Source organism: Osmia bicornis, chromosome 3 (genome assembly GCF_907164935.1).
Source record: "Osmia bicornis bicornis chromosome 3, iOsmBic2.1, whole genome shotgun sequence".
NCBI classification, from domain to species: domain Eukaryota; kingdom Metazoa; phylum Arthropoda; class Insecta; order Hymenoptera; family Megachilidae; genus Osmia; species Osmia bicornis.
The window spans coordinates 507,595-525,314 of record NC_060218.1 but is presented as its reverse complement, the minus strand read 5'-3'; the positions used below and the strand labels follow the sequence as shown (position 1 = coordinate 525,314).

At 36.1% G+C, this 17,720-nt stretch overlaps 1 protein-coding gene across 1 annotated transcript in view; it reads left to right on the top strand.

The window, feature by feature from the left end:
• The window catches only part of LOC114876047 (peroxidasin-like), a 102,591-nt gene extending 86,388 nt beyond the window's left edge, over window positions 1–16,203 (top strand). The window contains exons 6-7 of the mRNA XM_029187054.2: window positions 2,327–2,466; window positions 12,200–16,203. Of these exons, the coding sequence (XP_029042887.1) occupies window positions 2,327–2,466; window positions 12,200–12,300 (241 nt within the window). The 3' untranslated portion in view covers window positions 12,301–16,203. The remainder of the gene's footprint in view (window positions 1–2,326; window positions 2,467–12,199) is intronic.
• The last annotated feature ends 1,517 nt before the right edge of the window (window positions 16,204–17,720 follow it).

Here is a 17,720-nt window from a genome sequence, read left to right as displayed (position 1 = left end):
ATTATCCTGGATTTTCTCGACTCTGTAGCTAGTTTCCATTCCTTCTTTTCTTTTTTTCTTATTTTCTCGATTGGCATCCTAAAATAGGTGCTTGTTGAAAGAGCTACGTTGTGTAAATTTAATTTTTCAAACGTACACTGCTATTCAAAAATTTGAAGATCATCATAATTTCAAAACAATAAAAACATAATGTCTTTCTTAAATATTGTGGTGTATATAAAAGAAGTGGAGGAATGAATTCGTGGCTATAATCATATGGCAAAAGGGAGGGCTTAAAATTTTTATGAGAAAGGAAAAAAGGAATTATGAAATCCCTCACGTACGAGATTTTCGGATGAAGCTTGGTACGTGATTTATATAGTATCCATGAGATTTTATATTTCTGTCGCAACTGGAACGCGTTAAATCCTTCGAAACGGAGCTCAATACGATTTTGAGAGCTCTTCTATTATTTACAGACAGTCGTTGGAAATAATTAGTCTAATTAAGTATTTATACCGCTAATGACACTGATATAACGACATATTCAGATATTTGATATCTATCTTTTTTACAGTGCACGTTTTATTTTTGATAATATTATTATTATTAAAATAAGATTACTTCTGCAGTATTAATCTTAAAGGCATAAGCATCAATAAATAATATTTGTAAAATGTCCTAGCAGAGAAAAATAACATATTTTCAATATTTTCTATCCGAGGGATTCTACAAATCCTTCCTATCCTTTTCTCCCAATCCCTCCAGGACTAATACTGCATCGAAAAATTCTGAATGGTAAAGTTGAAAGTTATCATTAATGTACAAAAATATTTAAAAATCCCATTGGTTCACACCGAGAAATGAAAACTGGTCTGTCTCTTTCATGAAAAAAGAAAAAATGTAAAAATGAATTCTAGCTATAAAAATGGCCAGTTTACATGTAGAACAGGATGGAAATATGAGAATCCAGATGGAAGGGATTGTGGAAAGGAGAATAGTGAGAGGAAGTCGGATAGTGTGAATTGAAAAAGGACAAAATGAAAATCTATTTCTCTGTTAAAAAAAAAAGGAAAAAACGAGAAATGGGAGTAGAAAATCGAAAAGGTCCGACATACATCGAACAGTTATTCGACAAGCAAAATGGGGACAAGCGAAAAACATAAATCGAAGGATTATTTGATTTACATGGAAGGGAAACGTTGAATCGAGTTTTAAATTTGGACAAACAACAAGCACAGAGAAATACACGTTTGGAGATTACTTGATTAAAGATTCTTTCGATTAAATATTTGTCGATTAAATCATTTCAAATGACTTCGTGGAATTGTAAATCAGCGGTCGATGATCTTTCATTGTATTATCAGATCATTTTTATTTACAGATCAGTTTAACATTCATTATCGTGTTTTCGAACAATGAAATCAATTTGTTGAAATGAAATTTTATTTTATTTCGTGTTATTTTATAAAGAAAGAAATGGTCGAATTTCCAATTGAATATTAGTAGCAAACGTGTTAAATAATGATTCGTATTGCAAATCTAAATTTAAAGCATATTGGTCATTATATAATAAAACTTCAGATGTGGTTTAAAACGATCAATTAGACTCTACTAAGATCTTCTATGTCCTAAATGAATACCTTAGCCTACGTCCTAGTTTTTGCGATCATATCGTTAAAACCGGAGTTAAATTCAGAAGTAATTGTTCAACGGTTGAAAGTTAAATTCTCGTGGGTGTAAACGATAATGCTGGTCGTTGGCCAGCTCCACCACGAAGGAAAGGGTTACATATATTCTCACATTACGCGATTAGGCGACCATTCTTGGAATTTATTAAGCAAAGACCCGGTGGAAGTGTGATGTAATTACGGTTATCGAAATCGCTGTAAATTAGCCAGTCTACTTTGCCACAGTAAAACATCGTCCTTATGATAAGCTCGTTTGTAGGCCACGCTTATTTTTTCACCCCTGAAATGAGCAGATTATTTGTGAAACTTTTAGATTCCAGAAAAATATGGAACATGTAAAAAAAATATAGGACTATTTTCAGCGACTTATTGCCTCAAATTAAATTGAGACGCCCTAATTTTGTTTTGTTATCCTCTTATCATCTCTCAAATTTTTTCGCCCTTCTCTATTCCTTTTCACACACGACCGCCATCGTCCATTTCTTGCCCGCTAGTCTAAGCTGTACAAACTTCTTTTGTCATTTCCTACTTGTACGTTTCTCCTGCAAGGCTAACAGGAAGTAACCACCGCGACATCCAGCGTCTGCTTTTCGTTTAAACGAGAGGAAGCTTTCGACTTCCGTTATACAAGAGAATTCTTCTGCTCTCTGTTCCAGTGTGAAGACGGACATGGGCACCAGCGGTGCGACATCCAGGCTCTACATTGCGAACGCGAACAAAAAGGACAGCGGAAACTATAGTTGCGCCCTAGCTGATGTGGCCGCTGCTACCACGGTTTCCGTCCACGTTTTAAATGGTAAGTTTCTTTTTCTTTTTCTTTTTCTTTATCTTGACAAAAAATTGAATAGTCTTAAATGTTAAGAATTCTAAAAATATCGAATGAATTATGATCGATGCTCGATAATTTCCCGTTCCTTAGAAGTAGCCACCTTCAGAGCCTCTTATGTTGAGAAACACTGTTCTATAAAATAAATTAACTCGAAAGTTTATCGTAAGAGTTATCTATCGAAAAGTTAGGATGAGTGCAAGGAACTCTGTTTCCCAGTGATAACGGTATTTGGGAAGGAAAGGGAAAGGTTATAGCCAGCCTGCGATATAATTTTCCAGCCTTTTGCTCGCTCGATAATTGATTCCCTATGGCTTTTCAACGGCACCGCTGTCTATTATCCTCCCCTTTTCGTTCGCGTTCATTTTTATCCTGTTTATAAAAACCAAGCCGTGAACTACGGAATCATGAAGATTCTGCCGATGACGTCTGGTTGGATTGCGATTTTCATTTCCTTCAAGACGTTTGCATAAGCCACGGAGTTATTGAATGGCAAACTACTTGAAGAAAATGGTCTACCGACTGCTAATAAGCATGTTGGACCGGAAAGGCACTCGTAGATGCTGAATAACTTCCGATCGGGAAACTGTCCGTTCCGTGAGAACTCAGGAAGGATCTGTTTGTGACTGGATCATGGTTCAATCTTCAAGTTGTCTGTTCGCTAAAAATTCTATTCAAAAACAACATTATTGTGTCTTTTTTTCTCTTTATTTTCCAACCAATTGTGATAGGTGAAACTTTTACATTTCAAAGTTCAAAATGCAATAATTCCTAATATTTTTTACTTGGAATTTTCCAATAATTATTGGGATCTTTTAGGATTCCTTGGAGTTTATTGTCTTCATCCTCGAATTCTCTAAGATTTCTTAAGATTCCTTGAGATAATATTTTATTCAAAATTGTCAAAATATAAACACGCTACCAGGTTTTTTCTATCCGTGGATTAATCACCTGTGATATATCGAGAAACAAGAGCAAGTTTAGTAAAAAGTATAAAAATAGAATACAAAGCGGTATCGATAAAAAAGAGATACAAAGTATTACGAGTTCCGCGCGGCAGAAAGGAGCAATTCAAAGGCGAAAAGAATGTATCTGAAGGTGAAATCACGATGAGATGTGGAAAGGAAAGAGGAAATCGGTTGAGAAAATCGTTGGAATAGGAGCAAAGTCGAAAGAGGGGAAAAATGGTTGGACTTTGGATGTCTTTGTCAGAACTTTACCGTGAATACGCTATGCAAGAACACTAAAGAGAGGTCAGCTGGATGCGAAACAGTGCGGTTAGCCCGGAGGATCGGAAACCGGAAGGACGGTTGACGAGGTCATGGCAAACCAACCAACGAGAGAATAAATTTCAAACTTGCCGATACAAAAAGAATTTTATCTAAGTCTAGAAAGTTTGGCAATCAAAGAAAACAATTTACAACAATTTATAAGAATCTTATCTGAGTGTAGAAAGTTTGGCAATCGAAGAAAACAATTTACGACAAATTTTATAAATACGAATAATTTAAACCATTCGAACCATATCAGTGAGAAGTCGGAAAATTGCTTTTTCATTCAACTCAAATAGAAATAAAGTTGCAGACGTTGTATTGGTATATAATTGCGAGAGTCTGTAATATTAATGCATCAAAAAGAATTTCTTTGGGACGTAATTAGGTTATATGATTGATGTGCTTTGTTATTTTCTGCGGCACTGTGTGTAAGTAGATATTGTTTGCTCTTCTTTTGGATGTTCCATTTTATTCTCTAATTCTTCTTCTTCGTTGTATCTCTCTTGTACATCTCGGTTTTTATTTCACGTGTACAGTAGCGATAGAAAATATTAGAACAGTTGTCAACTTTCTTGTAGATATAACTTTTGGAAATTTGAAACTTTCTAGACTGCCCTGTATTGTTTTTTTTGCTTTGAATCAGTTTTTCGAAAAGTTTTAATTTTTCATATTATATACAATTTTTTCCTTGGTTTATAATTCTCATCTACAAATTGCATAGTTTCAAAGAACATCGTGAAGATTCTAAATTATAGACAAAACTGTGAACCTATAGAATTTCGTATTGTTTGGAGCTGCTGAGAGAATTGAAAGAAAGCGCATGAAAATGAAAAGAGTTATCTTACAGCATCGAGCAACCCTATTTCGAATTCTTCGATCTTTCTTCGTCCTCGATTCATGGAACAACGTAAGCCCTTGGTAACTTTTGTATCCGAAGGAAAATCGCATGTAAGTCGAATCGATGAGGATTACAGCTCCGTCAATACGTACCGCTAAACGCAAGATCCAAGGATAGAAGAGGCTTTTCAAGTTTCACCGAGGGTTTCAACTACTTTCCACAAAGGCTTTTCGCGGCTTCCAGCAACGGAAGTATCGAAAGTCCCGCGGCGGAAGCGTCGTGCATTATTTACCACGGATTACCATGATTCTCGACGCGGCATTTCGATCGTATCCGCAACCACGCGATTTCTGATTTTCTACGGGAATCACGCGAATAATACAACCTTTTTCCGCGATCCGGAATTTCATTTCGATCTGACGAAATCAATTTAAACGGTGAATTTAATATTGGAAAGCAATTAGAAAGATTCATGCAAATACATGGATATGCTATTGGGGAAAATGAATATAAATTGCACAGTACACTTGTTTCGAATAAGGAAATCAATCCATCAAAGGATCGTAATTAAAGAATAATACTTCAATATCTGCTTTTCGAAGACATGCCATATATAATAAGCAAAATTTAAGGAATTGGCAGTCTAGTATTATATTTATAAAAGTCTGCGGTGCACAGAATCAGGAGAACTGTAACTGGATCGAAATAGTGCGAAATTCGAACGAATCCATCTAGTCTTCTTCAGTCCGAAACGCTTGTTCGTAGAAAATGCGAAGAGCTGTGTTCGAGGGCGAACGATGCTCGTTCAAGATCACGTCCGTTTCCGTTTTATCGGTGCAGCTCGACTTCTCTCGCGTTCCGTACGAGTACGCGCGATGAGTATGCGAAACGGCGCGAACCGAAGAGTTATTACCACCGGTGTTGTATGCAGGTAACTACAAGGGAAACCATAATTCTGGAAGTAATGCGAATTTGCTTGACAAGTAGTCGGTGAATCGTGGGTGGCATTCGAAATCAGTTCGGTTGCCGGGACGGAAAATTTCTCTGGCTCGCGTGCGACCAGCACGCTTCGTCAAATGTTCTTCCGCGTCGTACGTGTGTCCATCGGCGATGGTCAACCGGTTTCTTCGTGTGAAAATAGCCGCGACCCTAGAATGCGAATTACGATCAGGGCCGTGTGCTCTCCATTGGCCAAAATCGTCCGGGCATTTTCAAGCTGAATTTCCATGAAACCCTCGCATTTTCGACGCTTTATCGAAAGCCAGCTTGCACGCGAGATGACTACAGATACGAGGGACTGCCGTTAGAACGCCTGGGATTTAATTTCTTGGAAAATTTTCCCTCCCGTTGTTGTTCCATAGAGACACGTTTGAGGTTAACGCGGAAAATGGCGGATGTAATTTTCTTCTGGTAATTTATTATAAGGATTTGAAAGTATAATTCTTACTGAAAGGAATTCAGATATGCAGTACGTTTAAAATAGATATAAAGATTTCCTGCTACTTTTTTGAGGGCCTTCAGTTTACGACTAATTAAATTTCTGATAGAGGTTTGATTTTGGCATAAGAAAATATTAGATATTGCAATTGGAGTTAGATTATTTTCATATTTTTCATTAAAAATAAGATCTCAGTAATTTGCTTTTTAAAATATTAAAACCTTTAGCTTCAACAGGAGCTATTAATAGGATCATTTACTATATCTAATTAAAGTCCACTTTGATACATGTAAATAAGTCAAATCCCGGTCCCTAAAGAGTTCAAGAATTCCCTCTGTGTTTTATCGTGAAGCGCATCATTCTGTGGGTACACGGTTATTCCCCTAGCCCATCAAATCGGTTAATTCCCTGGAGAGGAAAATGAACGCCAAGAGCGCAGTTTGTTTCTCGCGACACACTCGACGTTCAAAACGTCGAACGTTTTCCACCGACAGTGGTAGTTTGCGCCGAGGTACGTCGAGGTCACTAAAAAAGCCGTATGCGAAATGAGCTGCCAAGCACCCTCTCGAGGATTCCTTCTATCTATTATACATGACCGCGTACGCCGCTTCCGTTAACTATGTCTCGCGAAGAGAAGAGCTTTGCAAACTCCTCACGCTTCTCGTTGCCATCGTCGTCGTCGTCGTCGTCGTCGTCGTCGTCGTTGTTGGCGTTGCCGTAGTGCACGCACCGTGAACAGAATCAAGGAGTTAGGGATGAAAAGGATGCTGGTAGAAGAAGCATAACTCTAAAGTAGGATTGAACCAATATTGTTGGGTTGTTCTGCATTTAATTACTAACTTTGATGCGTAAAATAATTATATTCTTCGTATAAAATAAATATTAATACATTACGTTAGGATCTAAAAACATTTTATAAAATCTTCCTTTTCTCGAAAAAATGATTAATGACAGATACTCCACTATTATTCTAAGTGAAATATATATATATATATATATAATTAATGAGCCTGGTAATGAATTAATAATTTTATTGGTTCAAGAAAAAAAAAGAAAGGCAGATAATAATTACTTTAACATCCTCTGAGCAGAATAGAGAATCATCTCCTTCCTTTTTTCTAATTAATATACATTACTCTCGAGATACATCGTGGTTATTAATTAAATGTGACCCTCGTTGAAGACAAAGCACATTACTCGACACTATCTAGCAACAGTGCTCCCTCGAATCTTCCTGTCTGCTCTTCGACTTCCTTCTCTGTCCCCTCCTCTTTCCCTCTTCTTATCGCCTTCTACCGTCCCTGAATTGCTGAAAACTTTTCACAGAATTATCGTGACCGCGGCTAGAAGTTGTCGATGGCCCCGTCGTTTCCTAAACTAATTCGAGCCAGCGACGCTTTAAGGGTTGAAACAGGGTAATTTGACCGCAAAGGGGTCGCGAGGACACGTTTCACAAATGAATTTACCTTGTCACTTGGGAGAACCTTGTAACGAATTGTTTCACTGTTATTATTTCGAGTTTTAATCGTCTTATAGGAAATTTCGTGATGTATAAATATTCTTTGAAGATGAATCTTTCATTTAAACGGTTGATCATATTTATTTACATTAATACTCATCAAAATTGTATAAACTATATTTGAATTTTGTGGAATTTCTAGAATTACGAATGGAGCTTAATTAAGAATAAATGTATAATTAATTAAAAAGTAAGTGGAATCTATTGGTTGAAAAGAATGAACATAAAAGTGGGTAATTAAGTATAGAACAAATAAGCAGACGGACGTGAATGCGGTTTAAAAGTAAAAACGACGTTGTATTTAATAATAAGCTTTGTGTTTTGTCGAAAGCTGTATTTAACAATGCATTTCATTTAAAAAGCTTCTCCTTTTTAATACTTTTTACCATTCAACATTTGCATATTCATAATAGAAGCTCTTATTTACGTTCTCTTTATTCTCTTAAATTGCAGAAAATATTTCATTTATGGTCTACAATAGTCGTGTTAGAAATTAAAATTGGATATTTATCCTCGAACGAGGGATCACTGAGACAGTAATAATTTAAGTTTCATTTCAGTTTCATTTCATTTTCATTTTACGAATAAACAAATATTATACAGTGAATTATTTGAGATGTAAGTGTCGTATGGTAAAACATGCTTTCAATCGAAGCACCGTTGTATAAATTTCGTAGGTGTGGGTGACGATTGACCTACCATCCACCATCTGACATTTAAGAATAAATTTGCGGACAACAGGTCTGCCTAAATCTGCTCGAACCTAAATAAACAAAAAGAAGAGATTCTCCTTGAAGAACCTCCACTTGGAGGACTATTCAGCAAGAACTACCTTCGAAATTTCCGCGATTCTCCTTTCCGTTCAGTTTGCACATAACAAAAGAAGTCGTAAAAATGTGGAAGAAGGTGGATCGTGGCGCAATCCATGCTCGAGTTCCACCGTCAAAACACAGAATCCGCCAGACTCCGTAAAGGATAATTGTCTAGAGACTAAAAGAGAGAGAAAAGCTTCTCCGGTCGACGGAAAAATGGAAGCAAGAACCTTAACGAACGTTGAGAAGAAAACGAGGTGGACGTAAGTGGTCAAAGAAGAAAAAAAAAAGGCGAAAAGGTTAAAACACGAAGTCTCGTTCTTGAAAATGAGCAGTTCTTGGCCCAGTTAACGCCTACGAGGAGACAAGCGACTGAGTCTATGGAATACGATACTACCTTGGCGAGGTTAGCCAGGTTATTTCGTGGGATGTCACGCCCGACCCATTAATAACCCGTACCCGCAAGCTCTCTTAAAACTAGAATGTCCCCTCTCTATTTCTTCTTCTAGCTTCTTTCTCCCCTTTTCAAAGTAGATCGAGCATTTATACCATCGACGTATTAGTACTTTTACTCGTGATTTTTATTGATTGCAAATACTGATAATTACTTGGTTTTGATTAAAATATTAAAACATTAGAGTCTGACGAGATTTTGGACTCCAAAGAAATTTAAGAAACCCTAAGTAATCCCAAAAAATTCTAAAGAAAAGGTCAAACAATCCTAAAAAAAATCCCAAGAATTCAATAAATCAGGTCAAACTTCATTTGCTACACAATAATCTCTATCATTTATAATATTTATCATAAGAAAACAACAGTTTCCTGTTAACACAGCTGTTATTTAAAACACAATACTGAAAAGACATCATTTCTCTTTGCATTCTCAAACAATTCACTGACTCATGAATACTAGTGTACCTTAAAACAAAAGGAACAACCAATTATGGTTCATTATTTTCGCATTAACTTGAAGATTTCCAGCAGTTTCCGTCAAGCTAGATACGCAACGAAGAAAAAGGAACAAAAGGAAAGCAAGCAGCAACGAGGACGCGGCTTGAATTTTAATTGCACCGAGATCCTATGGGAGTTTCCGCGTTGATGTTACAAATAAAATTGCCTCGCGTATGAAACAACGCGATAGTTTCGGCGAGTTTGTTCATCACGCGAACATTGTCGTCTTTTATTAACGGTCGCTCGCCGTCCCAGCAAGCTCAGGTGAATTTAATTCGTGGCAATTTGTAATATTGACTGTGCAAATTATTTTCCGGCCGTGACAAGGTGCTCCGACGGCTCAACAAGTTCAAGTGCCACTTCCGGGATTGCCACGAGTGCTGTGACTGCACTTCATGAAATATACATTCCGTCCTCGTCGCGGCCCTACCTTCCGTTTCGTCCTCGATGTTTTAACTGCGTTTATTATAAATCGTTACGAAACTTCCCTTCTGCCTTGGCTTAACGAGACACCCTTTTCTGTGGTGTTCTTTTTTTCGTTCTTTCCGCTAAGCCATGGCGTTAACTGCTGTACAGTACCGAGCAGCGGTGGCTCTCAACTAAAATACATATCACTTGGTCATTTAATGAAAATTCACAAATAATTTTTTTTATTTAATATTTCGATTTATTCATTTTGACAAGCTTCGAATATTATTATGTGCAGTAAAGTAACATTATTCTGATTTTATCGTGTATTATTAAGTTCTTGTTGAAAATGTAAATAGTTGTAGAAGTGTATCTTAAGTACATTTAAAAAGTGCAATATTGAATGGCATATTAAAATTATTTATTCATCAATGTTTTACAGCAGCGTAAAACTCGCAAATTGCCTCGCAGCTTTCAAGTATCGAGCTTTAAATCCTTCCTTGAAAACTTTCTCTCCGGTATAACAAGTCCGATGAAATGCCTTAATTGATTTATATTTTGCTCGGCAAACTTGTAAAACACCATTCTGTTAGCAATTTGTTAGCATGTTTTAAACTGGCGTATTCAGTAACATTTTTTATGTCAATTTTTATAAAAATTATATAAAATATAGATATTAATAAGCGTGCTTATGGCGGCAACTAAATTTGCGAATTTTTCAAGTATTTTACTACTCAACTACTCGACCACTCAAATTTTATTGCTGAAACGTTGATAAATTATAAATATAGAAAAAAATTGCTTTGCTTTGAGTTGCCTTGAAATATTCGGGAAGACTGACTGTGCTGGGCGTACACATCCAACTCCAAATAAGGAAATTATCGAAGATGGAAACGCAACAAACGTTTACCAATATAAAATTCTAACAGATCATTTCACCGACGATCGGTCTGAATTCGATTCCATTTTCCAATGTTATCACCTCGCTCAGTATCTCATCGACTCTAGTAAGTTTTTGTTCCAATTAACTGCTGTTCGAACCGCGACATCATCGAGATCTTTTCCTTTTATAATAGATGAATCTGATTTCATAAGAAACTTTCGTTCAGGGGAGACGATCAACTTCGAATCGATTCTACACTATGGCAGTTAGGAAAATAGGTTCGTTTCCTTTCCGGATGAACGATGCCGTCGCGTCGCCGTGTTCCATCGACGCAAGTTCGAGAGATCCAATTAACGAAGCGAAGATCCGAAGCTAATTGCGAGAATCGGCTTACTGGAGTCTCTTGTAAATAGGGTTGTAAATTTTTCCAAGAGCTGTTTAATTGAATCTTGAAAACGGCACGTACTTGTTTACAGTTACTTTTTAATCGAGTCACCTGTGAGAAATGGCCCGTCCTCTTATCAACCGTGCCACTTTCGATACATTCGGATTCTAACAAAAGTGCAAACACCGATTGCTTGCTCACCTTAGTCTACTTTTACTTACAAAATGTAAAATCCTGAAAATTGACCTGAATATTCAATGTTAATTTCAATCGTGTCGGCTTACATATAATTACCAGAGTAAAATCGAATTAAAAGTACTTAAGCTGGCGAAGGAAGATTACGGATTAGTAAAAAATCAAGAATCGTACATTAATCCGGCCCAAATCTGGGTTTCACGATATTTCTCTCTTCTTTTCATTCCGTTTCTTCCTCTTTTTTCCCCCTATCATTTCCTTAATTACTGATCCCAGCACTACCCTCTTAACCGTGGTTCCTTATTTCCGTTTGAAGTGGAATAAAAACGGTTAAAATGTTCCGTATTGAAAATATTCATTTACTTCAATATTTGATTTATTCATTTTCTTAAAATCAATTAAGTACCGCTCTTGAATGGTGGATTTTAATTAAAGCATAGGCGTGTCTGTTTTTATTTTCTACAGAAAATCTAAAACTGCAATTGTATATGGTTTTAATCGATAGGAAAATTTAGAAATTTTTCATCTTTTTATGCAGAGTAATTTGAAACCAGGTTCATCAATATTTCGAAAATTTAACGATTTCACGCAGATTCGTAATTTTTTGAAATTTCATAAAATTTTGATTGTGTCATGTAAACGAATGCGGATTGTTGATAAGCATATTTTTCTTCCTCTGTTCTTGTTTGTTTCCCGGAATAATTCATGATTCAGGAAACGTGGATAAACAAGATACGAAATTGCAAGCTGAAATTACTAGGCACTATCTTGAATTTGTGAGAGACATTAAAATACGGTGGGAGATGTTGTTTTTACACGAAAATGAAGTAAAATAACGGTAGTTGGAATAAATTACAAATTACAGAGTTTCAAAACATTACTATAATTTAATTATAGTGGGACTGACCAAATTATTATTAACGCTTTGAAATTCGAATCGATTATCCTACAATACGTTTAAATTTTCTTTATTTAACATATCATATATTTTCTGTTTCAGGCGAGAATCCAGCTGCCATGCAACACGGCGGAGTATCAAATCAAAGAGCAGCCTTGCTCATCGTCGTTCTCTTAACACTATTATCATCGTTTCTGAGGTGACCGTGATGACCCGATCATTCCACGGGCCTGCAATTCGAATGGTGCTAAAAGTTTCCTCGTTAAAGATGAATACATACCGAGAAAACTGAAGGAAACGATCAGCTTTCGGGCCCATATCCCCCCGGTGGCGAGCATTTCAACGACCGAACGCACTTTTGTGCTCGGTATCAAACATTTGTACCGAACCAGACGAACAAACAGAAACATTTTCTCTCGACCATACACGGAAACGTTCTGAACACGAACGAAACGGTACGTATGCTTCTACAAAATCGTTGTGTTCGACGAAGAAGCTTCCCTTTTTCATTGAAAACATCGAAGTATACGGAAAAATTCTTTCGAGACGGATAACAAAGTTTCTCGTCGATCAAGATCAATTTTCATTGGTCACTTTTAAACGTACCGCTCGGAACTTCCGCTTTCATCGTGTTACAACATTGTACACACATCAGTTTTTAGAAATCGTCGAGGACGTTTCTGAGGAAAGGGACATAAGCTAAAAATGACGAATTCAGTGAATCGTGTTAGTGATCTTAGCTTTAGTTTTTCTAATATATTGCTACGTTTGAATTGTTAATGTTGTTATTCCCATGAAGTATATATAGATATATATGACAGTTAGTTGAAGACGATTTACTGAGAAAGGGCCCATAGATCTATGTATAAATGTTCTTTTCCAGAAACGTCCTCGATTCCTGACTGGTCGATGGTAAACACGAAACAGAAGGAGGGACATGAATTATTTATTGATATTTGTTGATAAGTAAGATCGAGGCGGGAAGGATCGAATGAGAATCACCGTGATTTTTTGTTCGAGCATATTAACATATCAATTGATGTCTGAGTAAGAACTCATGATTCTTTCTCTTTATTTTAATCGATGAAGATGAAAATATTTTTTTTTATTTTTCAGTAGTATTTGTCAAACTTTAAATATGAATTTGATGTACCATAAGTCTTATATCATGAGATTATGTTAAGAAATCATCTTCGATGACCGATGATAAAAATTTTTTCATTCAAAATTCGTAACAATGAACGTGTCAATAAAAAGCAGTTCCTAAATGAAAACTTAGCGGGTGGTAGGGCGATCAAACTACAAACTACTATGTATAGTAATATGACGTGATGGTCGTGAAAATTCATCATCGTAAGTCAGATTAGGTGGACAGGTGGGTAGAACCGTGTTATCTTTCACCAGTGGGGTAGGCCACACGGATGAAGGTAGGAAAGGGATGAAAACTGAAATTCATCGAGGCTGGGGTTGAAAAAGCGATTAGCACACGCGATTGGTACGTCATAGGGTGGGCGGATGTGGATTGAACAGGATCGATCGGCCGTGTATCCGGCGTTTATACAAGCACGTTTGGCCAGTCGTAGCCGGGCCCGGTGACCGATGCAAAAATCATTGTCCTCCCAACGGTCTGGTAATCAAAGTGTTTAAATTTGTAGTGGCGAAGGGAAGGGAATACAAATTTGCATACTGCTGTATACGATAAACAGTGAAGGGCGATGGAGGGGAAGGAGGTTGGCAGGAAGTGATTTCGAGATTTTATGAGCGGTCATTGTCTGCGTGGCTGAGTGCTCCCGGCGTTGTAGGAACTCGCTTACTGCTTTATACGTGTCGCGTAATAATTTCGACCGGTCCTGCCCGACCATTATTCGACGCTTCAACTTTTCACGACCAGCCCCGTGTTTGACGTTGTTTGGGTTTCTAATTATCCGTCGGAAAAATTCTTTTGTTTCCTTTGGCCGACCCTGCGTCGCTTTGTATTTTATTTTCCTTCGAAAGGAACAAGTCTACCGTTAGAGGATACGTGAAATGCCTAACGCGATTTCATTAGATAAAAGTTAAATGACGTTTCCGTTGTAACAAGTGTAGTAACTGTGACAGAGAGAAGAGAGAGATATATATAAAATTTGAATTTAAATTTTAATGGAAATGACTATGGAGATCCTTCGTTAATATTCTTGCAATTAGCTTAAAATGGCTGAATGTAAAGCTTTTTATAAAGGATAGAAATATTCACCTACAAAAAGAAACATTTCATTTTTCATGGTGTTCTCTTATCCCCATAAGCCGTTGTCCGCCCAGAAACGATCCACGCGAACGATGAAATCGAAACAACAAAGGGCCATTTCTGTTGAATAATTACAAGCCCGTTTTTTAAATTACATATCGCGTCCCTTTTTGTTTGCCGAGCACACGCCCGTTCGGATTTTCAATCATCCAAACGAAACACGAATAGCAAAAAGAAAATAAACGAGAGAAAAAAAGAACGCTGCTACTAAAACGTCATAGCAATTTTCATTTCTCGTTTCGCGTCCCCTATTCTCCCCACACGCGTAATCTGTTTTTCTAGGGGGGGAAAAAAGTATCAAAAATGCAACGAGAGAGTTGGAAATCGCGCTTTCGTTTCATTTCCCTGCTCGTTTCTCTATTTGTACATACAGTTCTTTTTGACTAGGGATGCTGCTATCCAAAATGATATACAAAATTTCTTCTCTTAGAGTTGTGACATTTTTTATGCCCTTCTAATTTGCACAGAACTGAATTATTTTCAGTTGTAACATTATTTATGATTCATTTGTATGCGTCAAATGACTGGTCGCGAACCGCATGGAATACATAATAGGTTTTCAATTTTTGCCCACTGATTTATAACATTGTTGATAGCAGCATCTCTGCAAGTGTCCTAAGATCTTCACTTGAAAACGCACAATCACAGACGGAATCGAGCGTGACACGGGTAAGAATCGATCACGAAATGGAAATCGACGATAGATTCGACTCGGAACGGTTAAACGGCTCGTGACGATAACGTAGAGATAGTTGAGTGTAAATCAGATGTTCCTGGCTGCTGGGTAGCCAGCTTGTATAACACGATAATTTAGCTGAGGCATTATTGCACACGGGCAGGTGCAAAATATTTCACCAAGTCGAATTCCCGTGTACCGGTGCACAAAAACCGCATATACGTGTAATCAATGCCCATGATAAATTTGATTATCAGCTGGACCGTGTAGAAGTATTTCGAAAATCGTCAAATACCCAGCTTTTCAGAAACTCAAATTCTCTATGTTCTTTCTTTTCAAAGAAAAATTGCAGTGGAAATAAATACGGCTGTAAGTTTTATTTTGTACGTTTTATTTTTCAATGCAATTAGTATAATTTAATAATGCAATAGTCTATTTCTTTGGTACTTCAAGTGACATATTTGATTTAATACCATGATTAATATTAAAATTTGTTTATATTTTAAAAAGTTGTCCTTTCTCTCTTCTTACTTACTTACTTACTATCAATTTATATTTCTCGAAGAGCGAAATGTTGTCAACTACTGGAATTTGAAACAAGTTACATTTGCGAATTAATAGTAAACACTCGATAGCTGAGCTTCCACGATAAGAAACGTCCATAAGAGGCTGAAACAGAAAAGTGGTCTGGAAAGTGCGTGGACGACAAGCTTTTTCAATTTAATATTGTAAATAGATTTAATAAATTATTTAGAAAAACAGGTCATATCAATTTGCTTTAAAATGGCATATTGTTTTTAAATAATTCAATTCCTTTTTTTTAGTTTCATTTAACCATTTCTGTTCTTAATTCAAAAATTTTGTAAAAAGTCATTTGCATTCTTTTGGTTCTAAGTGACTCATTTTTAATTACAATTTTGTGCATCAAAAGAAAAGATTTAATCCTAAATCTAAACCAAAATTGACGTTTCACTATAATAAAAGTTGCTGAGTTTTACGGCTGCAGAAACACAAACTATGTGATTCATAACTACCGACTAGGTACTAATCCCTGGGAAGCTAAAATCGAACATCCGATTGCTTTTCCATGTTTGCCTGAACATTTACTGCGCCTCGGATGATTGTGTTTGTTTTACCGATTGTGTCCAATGGTAGCTTTGGAAATATTTTCACGCCATTTCGTTCTTTAATGAAACTCGCGTCTACAAGAAGCACGTTTCAACGATCAAAATAAACGGGAAAGAATTTTCAAATGCATCAAACATGCGATCCTTTCATTGATTTGTTCAAGCATATAAAGACCCTCCTTTTGTCGTCGTCTTCGGATCCTTAATTGTCATTCGATCGAACAAGCAAACGACAAGATTTGTACGACGTGTTCTATAATATCCATCGTCTGTAACAGAGATAGGCATCATAAAATAATAAGCTCTAGGTGACATGTAAAATTGCTGTCGTGGTTAGTTTGCCTCACAATGCATTACTTTATTTTCAAAAATTCTTCTGATGCCTGTCTTTGAATTACGCCATTTATGAGTGAGAATGTTTTCGTATGCATGACCGTGTACTACGTTCGTTTGTATGGATGTTATTCGAGTACGGATAAAGAAATACCCGTGTAATGCGTTTGATAAAAGAATAAATAAATAAAGTAAGTAAGTTATAATTAAGTAACGTAACATAAGGAAAACAAAGTAATCTGAATTTAGTAAAAAGTAACTCATACTCGACTCGTTTCGACGATCGAAAATCAACAAGTTGAATAATTTTCGTTAATTAAAGCTGTGACAAATGTGATTAGATGAATTTTGAAATATTTATTGTTTATGTGTACTAATGCGTACATGAATTGTTTTATATTTTTATATTTTAAATTTTATATTTGCTAAATTTTGAATTCATTAATAAATTGATAGATATGCATTCATGTTGATAAGTAAATTCTCATGTAACGTCTGTGATCGACTACTAATTAATTAATTTTTAATTATGATACCTATCGATTTTGATTTTCGAGCGATACATCGTTGACCCGAGTGTATATGTAAAAAATGAAGAGTATTCGTGTAAAATAGACCTGCACAACACGCTGCCCCTTTGGATAATGACAAACTAATGATCACGCGTTGTTTTAACTATTAATCAGCTATTTTTATCGTATAATTAAACAAAATTAATATCTAAATTATTGCTAAATTCAATTAATAATTTAATTATTAAATTATTATTAATTTCAATTATTAATTTTAATCTAGAATATTATAAAAATACATCTTTTTTTTTTTTAACATGAAGAAATCTTGCATAAGACACAATAGTGGCACCCTCTGCCCGGGAGGTGCAATTTTGTGCAGGTCTAATGTAAAGTTTTCAGCTCGATATACTTGCTCATCGCTAATCACTCATCACCCATAGTAATATAATGTATCCAAGATAAAGTAAAATAAAAGTCATGTCTATAAGCATCTATAAGCGGTACTATTAATGGTCATTAATACGAATAATAAGGGACAAACATTGTTATAAGGGAATACCATTTCGAGAGAGATAAGAGAAACGAAAACAGAAAAAGAAATATAGGAAATCCATTTAATGTCGGTATTCGCTGTTCACTATTTGTAAGTTTCGAAAAGGTAAATACAATAAAATTCATAGTACCTAAT